The sequence below is a fragment of the Patiria miniata genome, unplaced genomic scaffold (genome assembly GCF_015706575.1).
Source record: "Patiria miniata isolate m_02_andy unplaced genomic scaffold, ASM1570657v1 HiC_scaffold_28, whole genome shotgun sequence".
Classification (NCBI taxonomy): domain Eukaryota; kingdom Metazoa; phylum Echinodermata; class Asteroidea; order Valvatida; family Asterinidae; genus Patiria; species Patiria miniata.
The window spans coordinates 7,828,926-7,850,364 of NW_024037067.1; the positions used below are offsets into that span (position 1 = coordinate 7,828,926).

A 21,439-nucleotide genomic window follows, 5' to 3' on the forward strand; every position below is an offset into this window, starting at 1 on the left:
GAGGAGGTGCGGCAATAGAGGGCGCTGTTGTAGCTTCCATGTTAATTTGAAAAAAAAAGAAAGGTTGACGCGCATGATTAAAATCGACGCGCGCGCTGACCAGAGACCGAGGTATTTTTTTTTTTGGCTATACATTTTTAATGTTGATGTATTTACATCCTCAATGTAGGCCTATTTGTTCTGTACTGAAAGCGGTGCTACATTATTACCCCTGCTCATCAAGCCTATCAATAATTCATCATTTTCCGCTTGAATGGTAAATACAGCCATAGCTGAATGTCACAGACCATCTGTCATTTCCCCACAGTGAATCTTATTGAAGTGTATAAGTCATATTCTACAATTTAAACTTTAAAAAATTGTCAGTCATAAACTGCTCTTGTAAAGGGATGTATTTGGTAACTCACACTACGATAACTCACGTTACAATTTGTCCGCCGAAGAAACTAATAATCAATAAAAACTCTTTTGGTGTATATAATATGAACCTTTTTCTCTTCCTTAAAACCTCACAATAACACTCGCATTTTCATGAACTTTTCATTCTCATGGAATTGCCCACATGTACCGTACATGTACTGGTATGTTGCACCATTGTCATGATTCAGTTCAGTAAGACCACCATTATGTTAAATGTGGGGTTTCATCCATGGTCCTATTCAAAAGATGCGAGTCAATTTTATATTTCTAGAAAAATAGCAGTTAAAAAAAAAATCTGTTTTCGAGGTGAAACTCGAAAATAGCATGGGGAATCGTCTTTAAGAATCCATACTTGTGCTAATAGTACTGAGCTGTAAATGAAAACTGGTTATGAACCTGTAGGCAGAATATATGTGTGACTCCGATGTAAATCTCTGCATTAAAAAATTATCATAGCGCTGAGCTCCTCAGTGTGTTGAGTCTTATAGCCCAAGATTTCATCTGCGTGCTCCAGGGACAGTCATATCTCGGTGCCACATCTTGTCTTGATTTCTGCTGATGCCACTACCGAGGGTAGCTACATGAACATGTACCGGTATTTGGTCAAGCACACCACCAGCCCCACAACATTAATCTCTAAGCAAGCAATTATAAACTGCATTATTAGCAAAGACCAACTCATTACATGTACGTTCCACTCTACATGCGCGCTAATTCTTAAATGTACATGTACTGACAGGTAAGATTAATGCTTGTTTTACACACACCTTAAGGCTTCTTTTTCCTGTTTTGCTCTGTTGAAGGAGTGGCTCTTGACAGTCCTGGTTAGCAAGGGGATATTGATGTCCGTTTGCTGACTTAATTTGTGTTTGCTTTTCTCTTCTACGCAATTAAGGTGTACCATATGTTGACGTGTAATGTTTTTAGAAGAGTTTATGTTCTGAGTCTTTGCTTTTAACATTGTACAAATGTAAGAGTGTATGTCTGATAGACGTACATGTACGGGCCGTCACCGCGTTATGGGGACGTTGTAGGGACTTTCTGCTGTCCCCACAGCGTCTTCGGTCCCCATACGGTAGTACCATGGGACAGCTCACGTGTAGTGCCCACAACTATGGAACAAGTATGGGTGTACATGTTCCTGTTTGTTTTTAGGCCAAATTTGAGAAGCCATGTAATTTTTAAAACAGGTAAATGTTTTCGAAAGTCAAACATGTGCTTGTTGGTTGTACTTTCAGAAGTGAACATGTACAAGTACATGTATGTTCATGTTTGTTTAGACTTGTTAAAATTCTGTATTTGTCTCTGGAGATGCATGTACCGGTATACTTAGCACTTTACGCCACGAATTTGAAAATAATGCAGGACAACTTATTTCTAAATGTAAAACAGAAGAGCACTGGTGGCCCTGTGGTTAATTAATGGTTTCGTCTGTTTTTGACACACAGTGTCGGACTTAGTGTCGGACCTGTTTTTTAAATCATATCGCACATGGAATTTATCCTCAAATGCCTGTTTTTCTCTCACTTTCTTGTCTTTAAAGGTCTGGCCAATTTGTAAGTCTTAGCCAGTGGAGAAGAGGCATCTGGCGGACATGAACCCGATTTGGCGGGTTACCATGGAGATGAGCAAGTCACGCTCAGAGAACCAGAAAATGAGCAAGAAGCGCCGAGACGTACTGCGAGACAAAACTAGGAAGGAGAAGGAAGAGAGGAGACTGGTAAATGAACACATACCTGATTAGATCCATCACCACACAAACACTCACACTTGAAGTGTGTATTTGCCTGCAATTGGGGGCCTCCTATTGTCCCTCTTTTGTTCGTACTCTAACTTTTTAGGAAGACCTAGCTCCCATATGTTTTGTACACGAATCCAAATTGGGACCTCTCCGGAATTGGGGACCCTATTGTCCTCTATTGTTCAACGTCCCCTATTGAATGCAGAAACAAACTCAATGTATCATAGGCGACAATGTCTGTTCCTGACCAATTGGGGGTGCTAGTATACAAATATTGAGTGGCTCAGCGTGGAATGGGAGGAATATTATCGCAAGGTAAAATCTGGACTTTTCCATTTCACGAGGCGAAGCCGAGTGAACTGGAAAAGTCAAGATTTTACCAAGCGATAATATTCTTCCTATTTCACAATTTAAAGTAGTAAAGTCTGTCCCGAGCCAATGTGGCTCATCAGGCCGGCGTTTATCTCCGGTTTCAGTAGCATGAAACGACTGAGAATATTTCTACTCCCCCTGGATGGGATGCTAGTCTACACAGGTTACTCCCCAGCTAATGCCGGTTTTCAATTTATACTCCTGGGTGGAGGGGGGCAAGTGGGGGTGAAGTGCCTTGCCCAAGGACACAATATATGACCAGCGGCTGGATTCGAACCCCTGACCCTCTGATCATGAGTCACGAACCCTAACCACTAGGCCACACAATTTACAGCCACTCAGTATTTGTTTTATATAACTGACATATAGATCCTTGTCATTTGATATATTTGAACTTTAATTTCAAAACAAAACTGGAGGAAAATGTATTTCTCTCTTCCAAACCACCCCTTCACGAAAATGTTTGAACCCAACGCTGTAGCGCTGGCTCTTTGGAACAATACGCGCCATTTACCATTAGAAATGATACCGGTATTAAATGGACACATGTGTGGCTAAGAAAAACGGCTTGTCAAAAATCAACGTTCTGTGTGCTTAATTCATCGAGGTTAGTACTCCCATTTCCACCTACATGTATAATCTGTGCCTTCTAAGCCCAGGGTACCTATGTACATTGTATGTCCATGTTTAAAACCCTAGCCGCCCTGAATCCTTCAAAATCCTCTTTGCCAAAGTGGAGGAATTTGGAGGATTGAGGTAATATGGCAAAAGTGCGTTACAGGTTTTTTAGGATGCACTTTGCCACTTTTTGCTCAGCCATGTATAAATACCGGTATAGGCCTGGATTATGCTTGAAATCCTCTGTATTACTCGAGGATGTCACTGGCCAAGCCTCGAGCATATAGACAGTCACTGCCACAGGATTTTGCAGGATTCAAGGAGTGGTCACCCCTCCACAGACCATCTTCAAGAAATAATGGAGGACTTTGCAGGATTGAGGCTACATGTATATGCTTTTTTCCATGAGGCCAATTGGAGGATTTTGCAGGATTGAGGCTACATCCTAGCAAAGAGGCCTAGGGAGTTGGGGTTAATGGATCAAAAGCAGTTGCCAGCAGTTACAATAAGATTGTTGATTGTTATTGAACCTTTGTGTCCCTGCTGCTAAGAGAAATTTAATTTCTAGAGCGGTTGAGATTAAAGACAGCTCCTTGTTATCCCTCCTTTTCCCCCTGCAAAGTAATATCCAAAAGGTCAGCCAATTATTTAACCATTTTTTTTGCGCATGGTTCTTTATATTCAAAAGAGAATTTCAACCATTGAAGATGATGTCTGGCATTGTTTTTAATATGACATTTTGAAAAGTCTTTCTTTGAAGCAACAGTTATTATCTCAAGCAGGGAAGGTCGGACAAAAGGTCAACTGAATGTGTACCAAATTTTTTTGTAAGCTTCTTATTCCATAGATAATTTTCAAAGATTGGGGTTGGTGTCTAGAAGTGTTGTCCGTAAGACAAAAATATTTGAAAAAAAGAAAGATCACAGGCCTGTAAGAACGTGTACACCATCTTAAAGGGAATATACATCATTTGCTTTTGCTGTAATTTTCAGAAATGGGTGGAATTGGGGGGTCGGAAATATAAAGCAAATATAGTTACACTAACTTTTTGGAGGTTTTGGGTTCGAAAATGCTATAAAAACCAAGAAAAACGATCATTTTCCTGTAGTCTGGTTCCCTGACTCCATATAAGAAGAAACAGAGCAGTTTACATACATTGGGGGAATTGTAAGGTCAGGGAACCAGTCTAGCTGGCTCGTACCCGTTTATAGGTTTGTAATCGATTGCAAACAAGTGCAATGGTCAATTGGGGCCAGTATTTGATAAAAAGCCAGTTGTTTCCAACGCTGATCGGCCGATCAGCGTTGGAAATTGATACAAAAATACCACTTTTCTTGAAAATGACAGTATACCAGGTGCCATAATTTTACAGGATGCTTTAGACTGTCATTTACCAACATCCTGTTAAGGTATTTCGCAAAAACTTGATAGTTTTATTTTTCGTTGTTTGCAAATGTTGTATATTCCCTTTAACAACTAGAAACAAAATGTATGTTCAGATGAAGAAAGAAACCACTGAAATAAGCATTGGAATAATCAGGCATAATATCAAATGTGATTCATTTGTAGCTGGTGCCAGACAAGCCAGAAGGCCAGCCTATTTGTCCTCTGTGTACCAGACTAGTTCACAGACTGACAGACAGACAGACAGACTGACAGACTGATTGACATACGGTCACTTGTGAGCCAGGTAGTGTTGTGGTATGGGGTTACTCCATGACGCCTATGTGTAAATGAGATACATGCATTAGAAATCACGCTTATTGTGTAGATGGTTAGTACATGTAGACCAGACGCATGAAATGTCTGCCGGTGAATAGCGAAGGAATACAGTTTTAAATGCTCTGAGAAAAGCAACTTGTACAAGGCTTGCCTTTAGGTACATGTACATGTACATGTATGTCTCTTTCTATGATTGCAGAGATTTTCCCTGTGACCCGAAGTCTGTGAGAAACAAATTCACCTGAACACATGTACTCTATCCACATTACTTAAATTAAAGGTAGAGTAGATCATTTGCAGCTATCCAAACAGTAACGGATGAAATTATCATTGGAAAGCTCACTTGATTTAAAGATAATAATCAGTAATGGCAATAAACTCACTGTGAAATTATTCTTTCTGGCATGCTGTCATTTGAAGAAAACAATAAAAAGAAGGTCATTTCCAAAGATATGTCAAGTGACACATTTTTGGAAATTTCCATTAGTAGTTGTTTGTAGTTTGGGGAATCCATGAATGTGTGCGCACAAGGATTGACACAACGCACATATGCATGAGCAGTTGCTATTATTCATCAGTTCAGTGCTTGACGTCGCGTACATGTAGCTGCAATCGGCTGAATGAGAATGTGTCCCGGATGCTGATTTTGGGCGCAATTCAAAACATAACTCGGCAACTTTTGAATTGAAACCGAGATCCTAGAATGTTGGTTTCTCAGAATATACAGCATTTACCATGTTTACAGAGCTAAAACTACATCAGGTTAGTTGTTAAAGATATAGTCCATCATTTGTAATTTGTGCATTTTGTTCGTTTGAAGCAACAAAAGTGCTCAAAATCTTAAGAAGGGTACTGAACAACTAACCTGATGAAGTTTCAGCGCAGCTTCAGCTGTATATTCCGAGAAAAACAGCATACTAGGATCTCAATTTCAAATCAAAAGTTGCTGAATCATGTTTTGAAATGGGCCTGAATTCAGCGTCCATGACACGTTCTCACTGAGCCGATTGCAGCTACGCGATGTCGCGCACCGATCTGACGAATTATAGCAACCGGGGGTGCGTGTGCGTCGTGCCAATGCTTGCGCGCACTTCGCCGAATAACAAAACGAACTACTAATTCAAATTTCCAACGGTGCGTCTTAAGAAGCACTGTTGGAAAGACCTTCTTTCGTTGATTACTTCAAAGTGACAGCTTGCCAGAAAGAATAATTTCACAGAGAGTTTAGTCCCCTTACTATCTTTCAACCAAGTATGTTTTTCAACAGTAATTACGCCAGTTACTTTTTGGATAGCTGCAAATGATGGACTATAGCTTTAAGCACCCGTCTTTAGATTTTGAGCTCTTTTGTTGATTCAAAAACAAAAATGCACAAATGACGAATGATCTACCCTACCTTTAAGCAGCAGAATATGGTCCCCGTTCCATATCTGTCTACAGTTTCCAGCATTAGCCTTAGACTGGTTCTAGCAGTTAGTTTCTTTTCTTTTCTTGTCCTATGCAGGAGGCTTTGGAACGTGATAGACAACGCTTCATCGTAGGACAAGAGCAGCACCAGGATGGTTTGGAAAGATATGAAGACTTAGAAGATATCCAAGAGGTTTGTCAAAAAACTAAAGAATGTAGGGCGAAGATAAGTTTGGGTGCTGTTTGGGAAGGGAAAGAAGTATGAAGAAGTTGAATTTTCACAACTTCATTTGTCTTTTACTTTATGATTCTTAGTTTGTTGAGGAAACCTTCATGTTACCAAAAATGCGCTTGGAAAAACCTCAACATTCATCCTAAATGACAATAAATGCTTTATTCAGAAAAAAAAATGAGTTTACCAAATGAATAACTTTACAAAATGTATATCCTCCACTAGCTCCACAGGCTCCACAGGAGAATCACAAGGTTATGAGTTTGAACTTTGGTTTGGAATTGTTCACATTTCAGATGGAGTCCCAATTTGTACAAAAAGAAATTCCCATTAGTTTAGATGTGTACATGAATCGTTTTCAAAATAAAGTTTATGTCGTGTATGTGTACATGAAGTATGACATACATGTTTTCAGGCTGCCAGATAATTCCAACCATATCCCAAAGTACAAGTGAACCTTCAATCATTGAGACAAGTGTTACCATGCAACCACTTCATTAGTTATGTTTCCATAGTTACCGTCAATTACAACGTCAAATGAGGTACTCCAGGGTCCTTCAGATGGTAGTTATTTTTTTCTACACAGCCAATTTTGAAGGTGAACAGTGCATGTACATGTACTTGTACAGTCACAATGTATTTGGAACTGATTTTGTAGAGCTGCAAAGCGGTTAGCAGAAAAGTTGCACTATAGCAGACAAGTTGTGTTAAGCATTTTACAAAGGTAGCACTTTGCAACTCTAGGATATGAAAGCCCAATTCATAAGCTTTCTTTTAGTACAAGAATAACTCATAAACTCAAATCACTCATATACTTTTCAATTTATGGAACTTTAAACACAACCACCGTTTTGAAGTTCTGTCCACGGATCACAAAAAAGGTGTGCGTTCTTTCAGCAAAACCCTATGTGATTTGTTTCCGTTTTGCTGAAAGAACACTTACCTCCTTGTGATCCGTGGATATAACTTTAAAACCGTGGTTGTGTTTAAAATCCCGTAACTTGAAAAGTACATGACTGATTTGAATGATTCTTGAACTAAAAGAAAGCCTATGAATTGGGCTTTCATATTCTAGATTTTGAAAGGGCTACATCCAGAACTTCATTAAAACAATGGTCCCGACATTTGGGTTTCGCTTTTTTTGACTCAACCTGTGTATGAATCATTCTATATATTGGGGTCCACAGTTTTCAGTCCCTGTTACATCTGACATCAATGATCTTATAATTCTGATACAGTGATTATGAATAGTAAACTACATGTACATGTACAAAACCCTGCCCTTAAAATTGTTTAAAGTCACACTTTATGGTACTTGAATGGCAAATTTACCAAGATAACAAGGACATTTTTTGTGTGTAAAATGTCACACTTTGAAATCTTAATTTATAGAAGACCCATCCACAGCATTTTCAATTATCATTACTTTTAGCACATACCGCCGCTGAAATTAGTCAGGGTGTTGTCATGTTTCTATAATGCTCCTGCTTGCAGTCTATGTGAAATAAATGAAGGACAAGGTTTCCTAAGCAGAGAATCTTGTTCTTTACATGAAACCGGTACATGAAATTAGGCCCTTGGACTTCTTTTAGATAAAGTGCACTGTTAGCGAAACGTTTGGTGCGACGTTTGTAGTGCTCACAGTCACACATGCACTTTTGGGTGTATCTTAAGTTAAAGTCACTTAAGTCACTGCAAATAGTTTCTCTCGTCTTTTCTGAAAGTTTCAATAACCTATGGGGTGAGATTGTCATTAATTACAAATGTAAGTGTCTTCTGTGTTTTCTTTTCAATTTCCTTTAAAAAACCCTCAAATGCTAATGTAGGATGGCTAAAAAAAAGAGGTACTCCAAATGAAATTCCTACATGTATGTAGTGGAGATTGTGGTTACATTTTGTTTCATGATCATCCGTTACCTTGATGAAGATGAACATCAGCATCAGTGACTCCCCATCGACCCAGGCAGCCTCCAGAACATGCTACTGATCCCTCCTTATCCTTACAGATAATGGGTCCTCCAAGTCATCAGTCATATGAGCCGTGTCTGTCTCAAGGTCTTGCTAACTCCCTTCCAGTTGACTTGCCTTGCAAGTGCATCCCTATGAAACTTGGGTAGTCAGAGATGTACATATTTTTTTGTCTGGTTCTCATCAGAAGATTGTTAAGGTGATCATGTTAATGAAAAGTTAAGGGGAGAAACTAAGTGTGAAAAAACTTACCTTTAACGTATGTACATGTACATACACACATGTTTGTATGTGTACATGTCACAAGCATAACTGGTGGGGGCACATGGTCATACATGTATGCAAGTTTCAAGCAATACAAAGCTATTTTTTTTAGCTTCCAAATATTGAGTCAGGGCAGGGGTGGAGGCCTCGATATCTGCCCCCTCCCATGGTGACAGGCTTGCAGGTTCTTTAGTAATACATACTGATGTGAAGTCGTTTTTGTAGCATGAAGTTGTTCATGTACATGTACATGTACATAAATGTAGTACACATGTATACATGGGCGTGTTCATCTACATTGTATTCAAACCGTGGACGAAAAACTCCAGAGAACAAAAGAGAACAATATCGTCCACGATTCCCCGCATACTGGTACATTGTACGTCCGTGATTGGGGTCGTGTACAAAACCTATGGGAGTCTTCCTAATAAGTTAAAGTACAAACAAAAGAGGGACAATAGGAAGTCCACGATCGACGGTGTGAACACGTTTGTGTGTAAATGTTCATGCACGTTTTTTTATGGTGTTAATTGAGGATTTTCTTCGTTCCTCTTCCCTTTTCCTTTGTTTGTACTTTAACTTTTTCGTAACAGCTCTCATTGGTTTTGTACACATTTTAACAACTGAGGAGTCCTCGATTCGGTTTCTGTCCTCATCTTATCAATGGTGTTGCATGTGTGTGTCCTCAATTAACACCATAAATGCGCATAACATAACCCCTGAGGACCGACACACAAAGGGAGAACAACAGATCCTTTCAGCTCTCAGGAGTTGGGTCTTTTCTTGGAAACGGTCCTCTGTAGTAAGTTTGTGTGTTAGGTCTATGGGAGAGTGTTGTATTATAGGGACAAAGGGAAACACAAAGCATTGTCCTCGAGAGTATAGTAAAACAAGAGTGTGTGTACAAGTGCATGTACGTTCATGTACATCCGTGTACATCTTCGTGTAAATTCCCTCCCAAAAATCACTTTGTAAAGGATTTTACATGTACGTTCACCTTATTTTTAGATTCCTCTGAACCACTTTAAAATTTAACTGCCCATAATGGAAATACATGTACGGTCATACAATCGGCACTTTGACTCTACCATTAAAAGGAACTTAAATTTGTGAAAGAGCTCTGTTTAATAGTGCCACTAAATCAGACGTCTCTTTCAAGATACAGAATATATGGGTGAGATGTTATAAAGCTAAGTTTGAAAGTGTTCTCTTGTGGTACGGTACTGTATACCAGGAGCAATTAAGACTAGAGCCATACAGTATCAAAAGCATCAGGTTAGATTTATTGCTTTGCATTTTCACAGTTGACATGTGCTTAGGTGGAGATGTACTGCTTGCTGATTGATCTAGATGATGTCTTTGCATAAATTCTGAGCCGGTCCCAAACATTGTGCATATTGCACCTATTTAGATGTACCGGTACATGTACATAAAGTGTACATGTACATGTACATAAAGTGTACATGTACATGTACATGTACATTGAAATGATTTGATGTTGTGTATGAACCAGCCAACCCACTCCAATGAAATTTGTCACAGTTGATGGATTGTACATGTACTCTAATGCACAAATACATGTAAGTACATACATTTGTGCATTTAGATGTATGCATGTATGTACATGATTGAACACTATATACGGCTAGCCCTGTGCATGTAATTAGGCATACATGTATGTGCATGTACTGTAGCATGCACTATGTAACTTTTTTCAGCAAACAATTTGCTCCTTTTTGACTACTTATATGTATAGTTTGACTATGTCCAGATGTGAGTTTTAATGTACTTGTAATGTATAAAACACATTCATAAATACCTACACTGTAAGACATTTTACGCATTCCTATTTGTTGAGAACCCGTCACGTGGCCGGTCTTGAACGGATGATAAAGACATGGCTAGCTGGTCTTAAACACTTTTTCAGTGTCACATGAAATTTGGAGTCCCATGAAGTCCGGTGCCTTTTAACGTTTCATTGGTTGAACATTCACATTCCTCACGTATGCATGCGCAATGTACTACCAGTGAATCAGTATTTCATGGTCCGAAATTCACACCATTCACACTACACCAGCCCAGCGGCGTTTTGCGCGGCATCGCGCATTACGCGCGACACGCACGCGCATTACGCGCGCCGCGCATGCAAATGTCCTTATAAGGTAACGAGTTGTGGAGAGGCATTCCATATTATAGTCAGAGGGATGTTTCGTAAAACATGAAGTAAAATTGTTGAACAAAATGGTTGGCAACGTCTAGTTTTTGACATGTTTTGATATTTAGACTGAAACAATTTGTTTGTTTGACCAAAAAGGTATTTATGAATGGGAATTAATATGTGTTCGGTTGGTATTAAACACTCTGTTTTGAGACTGGTGGGAGTCTGGATGGGTGATAATGACCCTTGACTTCGCCTAGGGTAATTATCACCCATCCAGACTCCCACCGGTTTTAAACAGAGTGTTATAATACCTCCTGAACACACATTTATTCCCTTAGTGAAAAACATGTACAATTTTCATAAACGTAGTACCGGTACAATACTTATGACATACATGTACTTCAAGCCTACATGTCCTTCTTGTACACGTCATCCATGAACATACTAATCGTGTTTACTGTTGAAGTCCGGGAAATTCCCCCACAACAGAAAAAAAAAAAGTCTCTGAAGACAATTTTTCACATTCCATCACTGCGTTAATCTGGCAGGATGCATGAGAAGTGGGCATGTTGCACATTTTTTTCTTGGCCACCTTGTTAAAAATATGGGGAAAAAAGGCATGCAGTATGCATAATTAAAGGCATGATATAGGATCATTTGAAAGCACTAGAAAAAAGAAAGAAATTGCCACAATATTATGAAAAAGCCCACTTCATTCTGAGTAAATAATAGTATGAAACTGTGAAATCGTTGAGCCTGGTATATGCTGCCATTCTCAAGAAAAGAAAATTTTGCATCAGTTCTAAAATGATGGTTTGAGAACAGCTTTCTGAAATACTGCATTCGTGAAATGGCCGTTGTTGACTTCATGCGGACGCTTGTGGCATTCCCACAACAGAGCCAGCACTCCCTGTACAATGTATGTGACCTACATGTAGGTGTTGCATGACAGATTCTGCGAGCTGCATTTTGATGGTTGAAAATGTGTTTTTTTTTCCCTTCGTGTTTTTGCAGCACAAATGGACATAAAACATTGAACAGCTCAATGGAAGGATGTCTGCTATAAATGAATAATCCTAAAATTGGTCCATTTCACGAAATTTTGACAATTGCAAATATCGTATATACATGTATATCTTTACAGTCATTAGGCCCAAAAAAGAGTCTCCGGTTTCTGGTATGCGCGCGCGTCGCCGTAGCCATGCGCGTCGGCAAAATGAAAAAGTTTTTTTTTTCAGTGAAAGATGATGTCTTAAAACCGCCAAACTCACTGGTTTGACTGGAATCCTGCTGCTGCACAATTTTAACGTGTTTTAATATGGGGTTATGATCGAGAATAAGCTTCATGTGGCCTCTCTGGACTCCCATATATTTGCACTAAGTTTAGTCGGGCACCATTTGCAGTCATCAGCCGACATTTGAAGCAAAAACAAACAGGTAAAAAAAAAAAAAAAAGCCGCGTCGCCGCACCACTTTTTGGGCAAGCAGCCATACCAGAAACCGGAGACTTTTTTTTTGTGGCCTTACGGGCGCTGTGAAGGCTTAACATGTCAAATGAGGCTAAAGGTACATGGATGATTTTCCTTATCACTTTACTGGGTAAATATCTCTCAAGATTTCGGAGTGAACTAATGAAATTATGCAAAATAAAGATTTTAGGGTGTCAAGTCGGAGGTGGACGTTTGGCAGTGTCATAAGTTTTGAGAAATTTCTCTGCAATTTTTTCCCCCATGGTTTTTGAGATACTTCCAGGATTCTGTCTTAGGCATCTGTTTGCATTCAGTGACATTAATCCAGACATCAAGATGTTTCTATGGCCCCATCTGTACCTTTCAACTCATGTAAATTTCCCTGGAGTTTCCTCCTGCTGTATTCGCATGGCATATTTATCATTAAAACAGCATAAGCAACATCCACTTGGGATATTACCACCGGGTACGATGAGATTTGCCTTTGAAGAATTGAGTGACTGACTATAATTAGGTCTATGGATCCTGCAAGTGGAGTGCATTATGTACAATGTATGAACCAAGATGTTTTATTTAAGATGAATATGTATGCATACGACACATTCAGATACAATGCACAGTGTACATTCGCGTACAATTAGAAACTTGTACCACCATTTTTGTACAATGCTTACTGTAGTGTCTGAATGAGATCTGCACAACACTAGAACATTAGTTAGTCTGGGAAAATTGCAATAACCTCTTAACAACACACGTTGTCAGTAATGTATAAACGTGTGTGTGTTTAGGGGCCACTTTAAGTACGTGGTCATCGCACAAATTTGCTAATAAGTAGAGGACAATTTCACGTATACACTGTACATCAAAAAGAGATTACCAGCCTCAATATATTGGAATTGGAATTGAAGGCCTTCAGGTCACAGTTTTTAGATAAACTTTTCAATTCCAGGCATATGCCTCTGGTTATTTTTTATGCCCCGCGGCGAAGCCGAAGGGGCATACTGTTTCCGCCTTGTCCTTCCGTGGGTGGGTGTGTGGGTGGGTGGGTGGGTGTGTGTGTCCGGACAAATCTTGTCAGCGCGATAACTTGAGAAATACTTAACATATGAACTTCAAATTTGGTTTGTGGATTGTTCTTGGTAATCCTAAGAAGCCTTTTGCATTTGGGGCCAAAAGGCCAAAGGTCAAGTTCACAGTGGCTAAAACAATAGAAATCTTGTCAGCGCGATAACTTGAGAAATACTTAACATATGAACTTCAAATTTGGTTTGTGGATTGTTCTTGGTAATCCTAAGAAGCCTTTTGCATTTGGGGCCAAAAGGCCAAAGGTCAAGTTCACAGTTGCTAAAACAATAGAAATCTTGTCAGCGCGATAACTTGAGAAATACTTTACATGTGAACTTCAAATTTGGTTTGTGGATTGTTTTTGGCAATCCTAAGAAGCCTTTTGCATTTGGGGCCAAAAGGCCTAAGGTCAAGTTCACAGTGGCTAAAACAATAGAAATCTTGTCAGCGCGATAACTTGAGAAATACTTTACATGTGAACTTCAAATTTGGTTTGTGGATTGTTCTTGGCAATCCTAAGAAGCCTATTGCATTTGGGGCCAAAAGGTCAAGGGTCAAGTTCACAGTGGCTAAAACAATAGAAATCTTGTCAGCGCGATAACTTGAGAAATACTTAACATATGAACTTCAAATTTGGTTTGTGGATTGTTCTTGGTAATCCTAAGAAGCCTTTTGAATTTGGGGCCAAAAGGTCAAGGGTCAAGTTCACAGTGGCTAAAACAATAGAAATCATGTATTTATTCTGAGATTATAGGGATTAGGGATTAATTCATATAAAACCTACAGAAGACACTAATGCTGTCAATGAATGTTCCATGTGACCAAGGTACATGTAAGTTGATGTTAAAAGAGTGGTGTTATGTCATGGGAACTGTCACCGTTGCGGGGCATTTGTGTTTGTAAACACACCTGACTTGTTTTATTTTTGTATTTTGTGGTTGTTTTTTTATGCTGATTAAATAATAATAATAATAACATACAATACATGTGTTTGCAGAAAATATTTAATTTGCCAGTTAATGATTTCTGCTTTACGTTGTACATGTACTTGCTAAGTGTGACTAACCATGTACGTAGGGCCAATAAGTTTCCACTTGTTTTGGAAATTGAAAGTTATTTGCAGTACGTCAGGCTTTATACACAAGGAACAGTACTGCAAGAAAATCTAGGTCTGAAGATTATGGATTTGAAGTACACTGTATTATGCAGTAATTCCATGCCCTGTTATTCATGTGCAGATAGGATGGTATCAAGTGACAATTTCTCATTCCAGAAATTGCCAATTTTAGCAGCAATTTATCGTTTGGACCATTCAGCCCGGCTTCCATTCGGCATTCAGGTTGAAATCGGTCAAGAGGAAGCTGTCACTGTTCGGCCTCGTTTACTAAGTCAGAAAAGGGATCTTGTTTCAGTCCCGGGCGCTGATGAAAGCCTTCTTCAGTAGTTGGGCAGCTTATATTTGCCTTGCAATCGGTTGAAACTAAATCTGCCCGACATTCTTTGCTGTTGGATGTGAGATACACTGAGGCTGTTGATACAGCATTCAGTCTTCAAATTGAAGCTGTAATGAAAGGAGAGGAGATTTATTTCCCTAAGAGGCCACGAGGGCAGATGCATAAATCCCTCTATATATCTCCCCAAGCTACATGTACATGTACATTCACAGACTGTATAACATGTACATGTGAACATGACATGTACAAAATGTAGGCTCATAACTTTTGGTGTATTTACGTACATGTAGCCAGTGATGCTGTGTCCATATTTGGCTCTCAATCAGAATGACATCAGTGGAGTGTCATGGCCTAGCGGTTAAGAGCACCAGACTCATGCTCTAGAGTTTCAGAGGCAACAGTGACGTGGGCTCGAGCCCGCCGGGTGGACACTTGTGCTCTTAAGCAAGGCACTTAACCATTATTGCTTTGTCCTTTGGATGGGACGTAAAGCCATAGGTCCTGTGTGTTGTGTAATGCAATGCACGTAAAAGAACCCAGTGAAACTTATCACTATAAAGAGAAGGGGTCTGCCCCGGTGTTTCTGGCCTCCCGTATAAACTCCCATTTGGAGTATTTAGGAGAAGAACCAACCAAGAACCAAGAACCAAGAACATCAAGGCTATGTATAATATCTTCAAACAAACTTGAATTCTCAGTGCTGATTGGTCAGTGTGGCAAATGTCTGGTGAGGATTTTCGTGCCCTTACATTGTAATTTGGTTTTTAGGCCAAGTCAAGTTTGTTTAAATTAAATAATATCTGCTCATGCAAACATCAAGCCTACAGTTTTAGGGTCTACAGGACGTATGTGCCTTGTGGGTATATTTTGCCCACAACTCACGTGCTGTCAGTAAAGCTGATTTTTTTTTTTTTTTACTTGTACCGGTATGCATAAAACATATCGGTACATGTACCGGTACTGTATGCCCTTCATCTATGGTATTCAAGTGTACCCTGCCAGCTGCTGGCGTTCTCACATCATGTTTGTTTTGCATTCAGAGAAATTGATTCCTCCAAGCAAAAGTCTTGTAATGTCATTCGGCAGTTTGTATCCCAATGATTTTTCTTTCTCTAGACACAGATGCAGCGTTGTGTAGATTTAGTTGGAGCCCTGGTTAGAAATTGAGAAATGTGTGGGTGGAACGTGACGAATCGAGCTGTTGAAGTGTGGTGCTTACATCGTAAATGCTTGCACTGTGCCTTCTAGGTTTCCAAATTGGTTTACATCTCAGTTGAAATATTTGACTCCTACTGAAACAGTGGCATGAGCCCTTCTACCCATTTGCAATGTTCCATGGGGCAATGATAATAGCAAGTGACGTTTACCTTGATCGTGACCCATGGAGGTGTCAACAGTGATGACGATAATGAAAAACAATGAATTTGTATCAGCCTTTGATGACCTGCAATGACATTTAAAGCAGACCTATGTACATGTAGTATATTGTACTTTCAAAAAACTGCCTTTTTCTCTTTTTTTTCCTTCTTTTCGGATTGTCTGTTATATTTGCAAAGCAGCATGTACAGTGCATGAAGAAGGGTGCGTTTGAATAATTTCATTTAAACAGCAAAGCCCAAAAACCCACTTCTGCTTCCAATTACATGCCTATGCCTTTCAAAAATAGGGTACCGGTAGGTAGGTCGGACTTTTTGGGGGGGGGGCAATTTTTTTTTAGTTGATTGAAATGGGATATTCAATTTTTTTGAGCTGATTGAATGGGCTATTCAATTATATGTGAATATTAGCCTGAACTATTTCCATTTGCGCTACAAAAGCTATACAAAAAATTGCCACAAAAAGTGATTAAAAACTTGCCTTAATAAATGTCAACAATACGGTCGATAATTCTTTAAAAAAATGGAGAATTCAGTTTGTGCACACCACTGTGCACACCATCATACCTTCTTTGGCACTTACAGTGGGACACTGCACGGGAACCAGTACAGCATTTCTGCATTGAGCATTATGCACGTGTTTTCATCACCGAATCGTGCACCGAAAGGAACTTATAAAAACAACAGAGATTTCTTCTCAAAAATAGCGAACAGGCAAACAAATTACATGTATATTGTGTACAAGCATTTTTGACGTAAAAATTAAGTTGTTGAAAAGCGTTTTGTGAAGAAAGAATAGACAACAGGATAAATTTTTTTTTTATATTATTATTAAATGTATATTTTTTTTTGTAAATTGCTGATTAGGGTTGTGGCCATAAAATGGGTGCATACTTATGTTCCCCAATACCTACAATACTGATGTTTCCCAACCTTTACCCTAACCCTAACCCTAACCCTAACCCTATTACCCTAACCCTAAGGATTTCGGGGAACATCGGTATTTGGGTAAAATTAGGGTAGGGCAGTTGGCCGGAAGCAGAATCTTTTTTTTTTTTTGCCTAATGGATCCTGCGTGTTAGAATACCACATGCAATTACTCATATCATGTTTATATTGTTAATGCGGACGTGTACTTCCGACTTATTACTATTTGATGGAGCTCTCTGTTCTGCGGTGGATGAAAGCGCTCACGTTGTTAATGGTAATGATTTGTCAAATTAAGACTGGTAGGTTTGGCCCAAGGACTTAGTAAAGACAATCATTACATCAATCAGCCTCCAAAGAGCCGTACGAGCCTGGTGTAATTGCTCTAGGTTGCTGACTTGCTGATTGCTATGGTAACAGGAGATAAAACAATCATGTGATCATCTGCTATCATGGCCGTGATGGAGACTTGAGCGTGTGACATGGCACCAATGAACTTGCACCAAGGACACTGGTGTAACGTGTACATAGGTTGATTGTACAGCGCCCTCTTGTGACAATCAGCCTTTCCATATATTTGTGGTTTTAGTCCGTTTTGTGTCAGTTGCACAGTACTGGTACATTAGGCCTATCCCAAGCTGTGGGATTTACTGTAACAAACAAGGAACAGACTGTGGAATAGTGGTTGCATTAAAAAACAAAGCTTCAACAAAATTGTTCCTTGGTTGCCTGTCATTTTTTTGGTAAATTTGGTAAATTTTGGTTAAAGGTCAACACTTTCAGATGAGTTTGCTTTGAGAATGTCAATGATAAAAAGTAATGTACCATAGCCAGATGTATTTTGTCTTAACATGTAACATGTGTACAATGTAAATTTTTAATATTGGGGCTGGGTGACATGGGAATTTGTACAGCAGGCCTCTACACACAGTGCACAATTGTTCCACTCGATTAACTCGCCAAAATTGGATCAAATCGGACCCTTCAGAGAGAAAATCGTGGGGGGAAAAAGTTTGCACGTGAAGGACAGTTACAATTCTAATGTACGGACATCCTGGGAGGAATCTGTAATTGCACGCTGACAAGACGACTAAATGTCATGCGTGAAATGTGATAAGAGTCCTACGTGCGTGAATTGTTAACATACCTGAATAGCTGACCAAGAGGTAACCAAGTTTCTATGTCTCTGAAAATGGGGCCTAATCAGTAGCAACAAGCAATTAACCAAAATACCTGACCGAGTTCAACAGGCTGATGACATTGAAATAGGTCAACTCGAAAGTTGTAGATTATTGTCTGCATTTATAACAGTAACATGTGTTATACCGCGGTGGTATTACTTGTGGATTTTGAAATTTCATTGGTGGAGAATTATTCACATTATGATTTATGGTATGTACTGCAAATATTCATGTATAAGGACCCGATGCATTCTGTGGAGTACACTGTGTACATGTACATCATCTTGTGATATCCGGGTACATCACCTGTATAATCAGTCTCAAAGACTTAAGAACATTTTCGTCCCCACTGCTTTGTACAGTACAATGTACAATAAAACTAGCATTCCCCTGGACACAAAGTAGGTGATGTTTGTGTGGGCATGTTTATGGTGTAAATCGAGGACACACATGTGAACCATCATCGATGAATTGAGGACTGGAGTCAAATCGAGGACAACCTTGATTAGAAAACGTGTACAAAACCAATGGGAGCTGTTGCAAAAAGTTGAGTATAAATTAACGAATGAGAAAGAGGAACAACATGAAATCCTTAATTTACACCATAAACAAATGTGTGTGGATGTGGGTGCTCTAACAATACTCTTTGTGGACCTGTGAACAAAAGAGGTCCACAGGATGCAGGAAACGTGAGCGCTTTGTGGACTTGCACACGTCCACACTAGGTTTCCCCCTCTCTGGAAGACAGGTTTAGAGGCATTTGTTGGGTCAGGTTTATCCGTCGCAAAATAAAGAGGAGCACCCGAAGAAATCGTGATAAAAATTCGGGTTGAAAGAGTGTTCACAGTCGGAGTAAAAAGAGTTTTTTCTCTGGTTTTTCTCAACTACACGAATTCAAAGGAATGTCCACAGTATACTGGGTACATGTAAGCAATTTTGCCACATTTTTCATCATCAACGTTGGAATGTTTTCATAGAGATAATGTTGTAATATTTCACTATTCAAAGTGTCCATGAAACAAATTTGCCAAAAAAGCAAAGCAAAACAAATTTTTTTTTTTTCAAGTGCCAACCGTGACTTCAGAGGACAGTGAAATCGGAGCATAGGACCTGCATCCACTGGATACCTTTCCATTAACCCTTGCACCTTGCGCTTCCGCACACTCCTTTAGGCCTTTTACCAAAAATGTGACACACAGACAGACAGCGTAGGTTAGATCTCTTAATATAGGGTGTACATGTACAATTTGAATGATTGATGCGTATCTTTGGTTGCACTACTAAGTGTATGTCACATTTTCAATTGTCATAACTCAATAAGCAGCAATCAGGGATGTAAATTATCCAGCAATTACCTGATTTCAGATTTTTAAAAATTGTAAATCAGCACCATGCATACCATACGTATAAATTTCATATACACTTCAAATTTCATGCAAAATGTCATACATGTACCAATCCCTGACCAATTCATGGTGCACCAAACAATGAACATGGTCAAACAGCCGTTGTATTGTAACAGATTGCAGACGCAATCAATGATATACGTGTATTTCATTTCCCACCCCCCCCCAATTATTCCTCCGCCTTGAATGTTTGCTTGTTGCTTATAGTTGTCTGATAGGCGACAAAAAGGGAAATCAATACCCAGCAGCAAGCTGTATTTGTTTTGTATTAGTTTTTAATTATATTCACGTTGCTTCCGTTTGGCATTGACTGTCAGGCTGGCCCAAGGATGCGGGCTGTATCGTGGGCCGTATTATAAATTGCTAATTACTTAAGAGTCTGTTAAATAATTGGTTGTTTTTATATACCTGTACAGACAGTGTATTCATGGATTCAATTAACATGATGCATCATTGGATTACTTGAACCTGACTGTATACTTACAAATTGATGACTGTGGGCATTTAATGCACTATGCTTGTAGCGTGTACATGTACATGTACATTGTTTTCAAGATCTAATGAAACTTTTTTTGTCAATTATATTTGTAACCAAATCAGGCTTTTGTTTCACATGGGACGTGATGGGGCAATAATGGATAATTTTAATCTTAGTTTTCACATGAAAATCATTACATCCCTTTAAAAGCACATTCCTTTAAAATATCGGTACATTATACATAATGGGCAATTCTTTGGTAACGGAATTACGCCCATTTGTCACTTTGTCAAGGATTATTCTTTCCAAAGAAAATATGTTCTATGCTAGGCAACTAATCTAAACATGGAAAGGGAGCCAAGACCCAATAGAATTGATTGACCGCTAAAAAAAAAAAATCCCACAAGATTACCCCTTAAGGGGCGGAGCTTAATATCGGTAACGGAATTACGGACGGAGGACAAGCATATTTGATTTCTCGCATAAATTAATAAAACTCTCTGAAGTTTTGAAATTTTGAAATTGGACACTACCTGTTACTTGTAGAGTTCAGGGTTGTTGTTAACTACAATGCAGAACAAAGTTGAAAAATTAATCACTCTTTTCATAATTTGCATTTTAATCACGGTAACGGAATTTTGCTGGGCGGTAACGGAATTACGCCATAGGTTTACATGTAATGGGTAAATGCAATACATTAACATTGAATTCAACATAAACTCATCACAATACAAATGTTAGAAGTTTATAAAATGGCACAAGGGGAAAGCTAAGTGAAAATTAGCAGATCAAAATGTAAATGTAGGCCTAAACATGTTTGGGCTTTATTTTTTAGGTCAAAGGTCAAGGTCAAATGAAAGCAGTCTGGTGATGGCTGCATTGCTGGTTAGCAATGTATATTTTTTTTACCGAAAATTGAATGTTACTATGAACAATTGTTTTATCGTATTTCACTAGTTTATCGTGCAAAATATAATAAAACTGTACTGGTTGGCATCTCTGAGCAAGGGAAAATGTAAAATTATGTCAAGTAGCAGTACAAGTACAGTCTGGTACTCAACTTTCATACTTGTTGTGGAATATATTTTCTGTGGGTAACAGACAATAACTTTGGCAACACATTTCTATAGTAAATGTACATCATTGGCTTTTGCTGTAATTTTCAGAAATGAACTATT

At 39.0% G+C, this 21,439-nt stretch overlaps 1 protein-coding gene across 1 annotated transcript in view; it reads left to right on the forward strand.

Moving 5' to 3' along the window:
* LOC119734757 (inner centromere protein A-like) overlaps positions 1-21,439 on the forward strand; it is a 45,759-nt gene that overhangs the window by 15,192 nt on the left and 9,128 nt on the right. Inside the window, exons 2-3 of the mRNA XM_038208305.1 lie at positions 1,964-2,140; positions 6,378-6,473. Coding sequence (XP_038064233.1) covers positions 2,015-2,140; positions 6,378-6,473 — 222 coding nt within the window. The 5' untranslated portion in view covers positions 1,964-2,014. The remainder of the gene's footprint in view (positions 1-1,963; positions 2,141-6,377; positions 6,474-21,439) is intronic.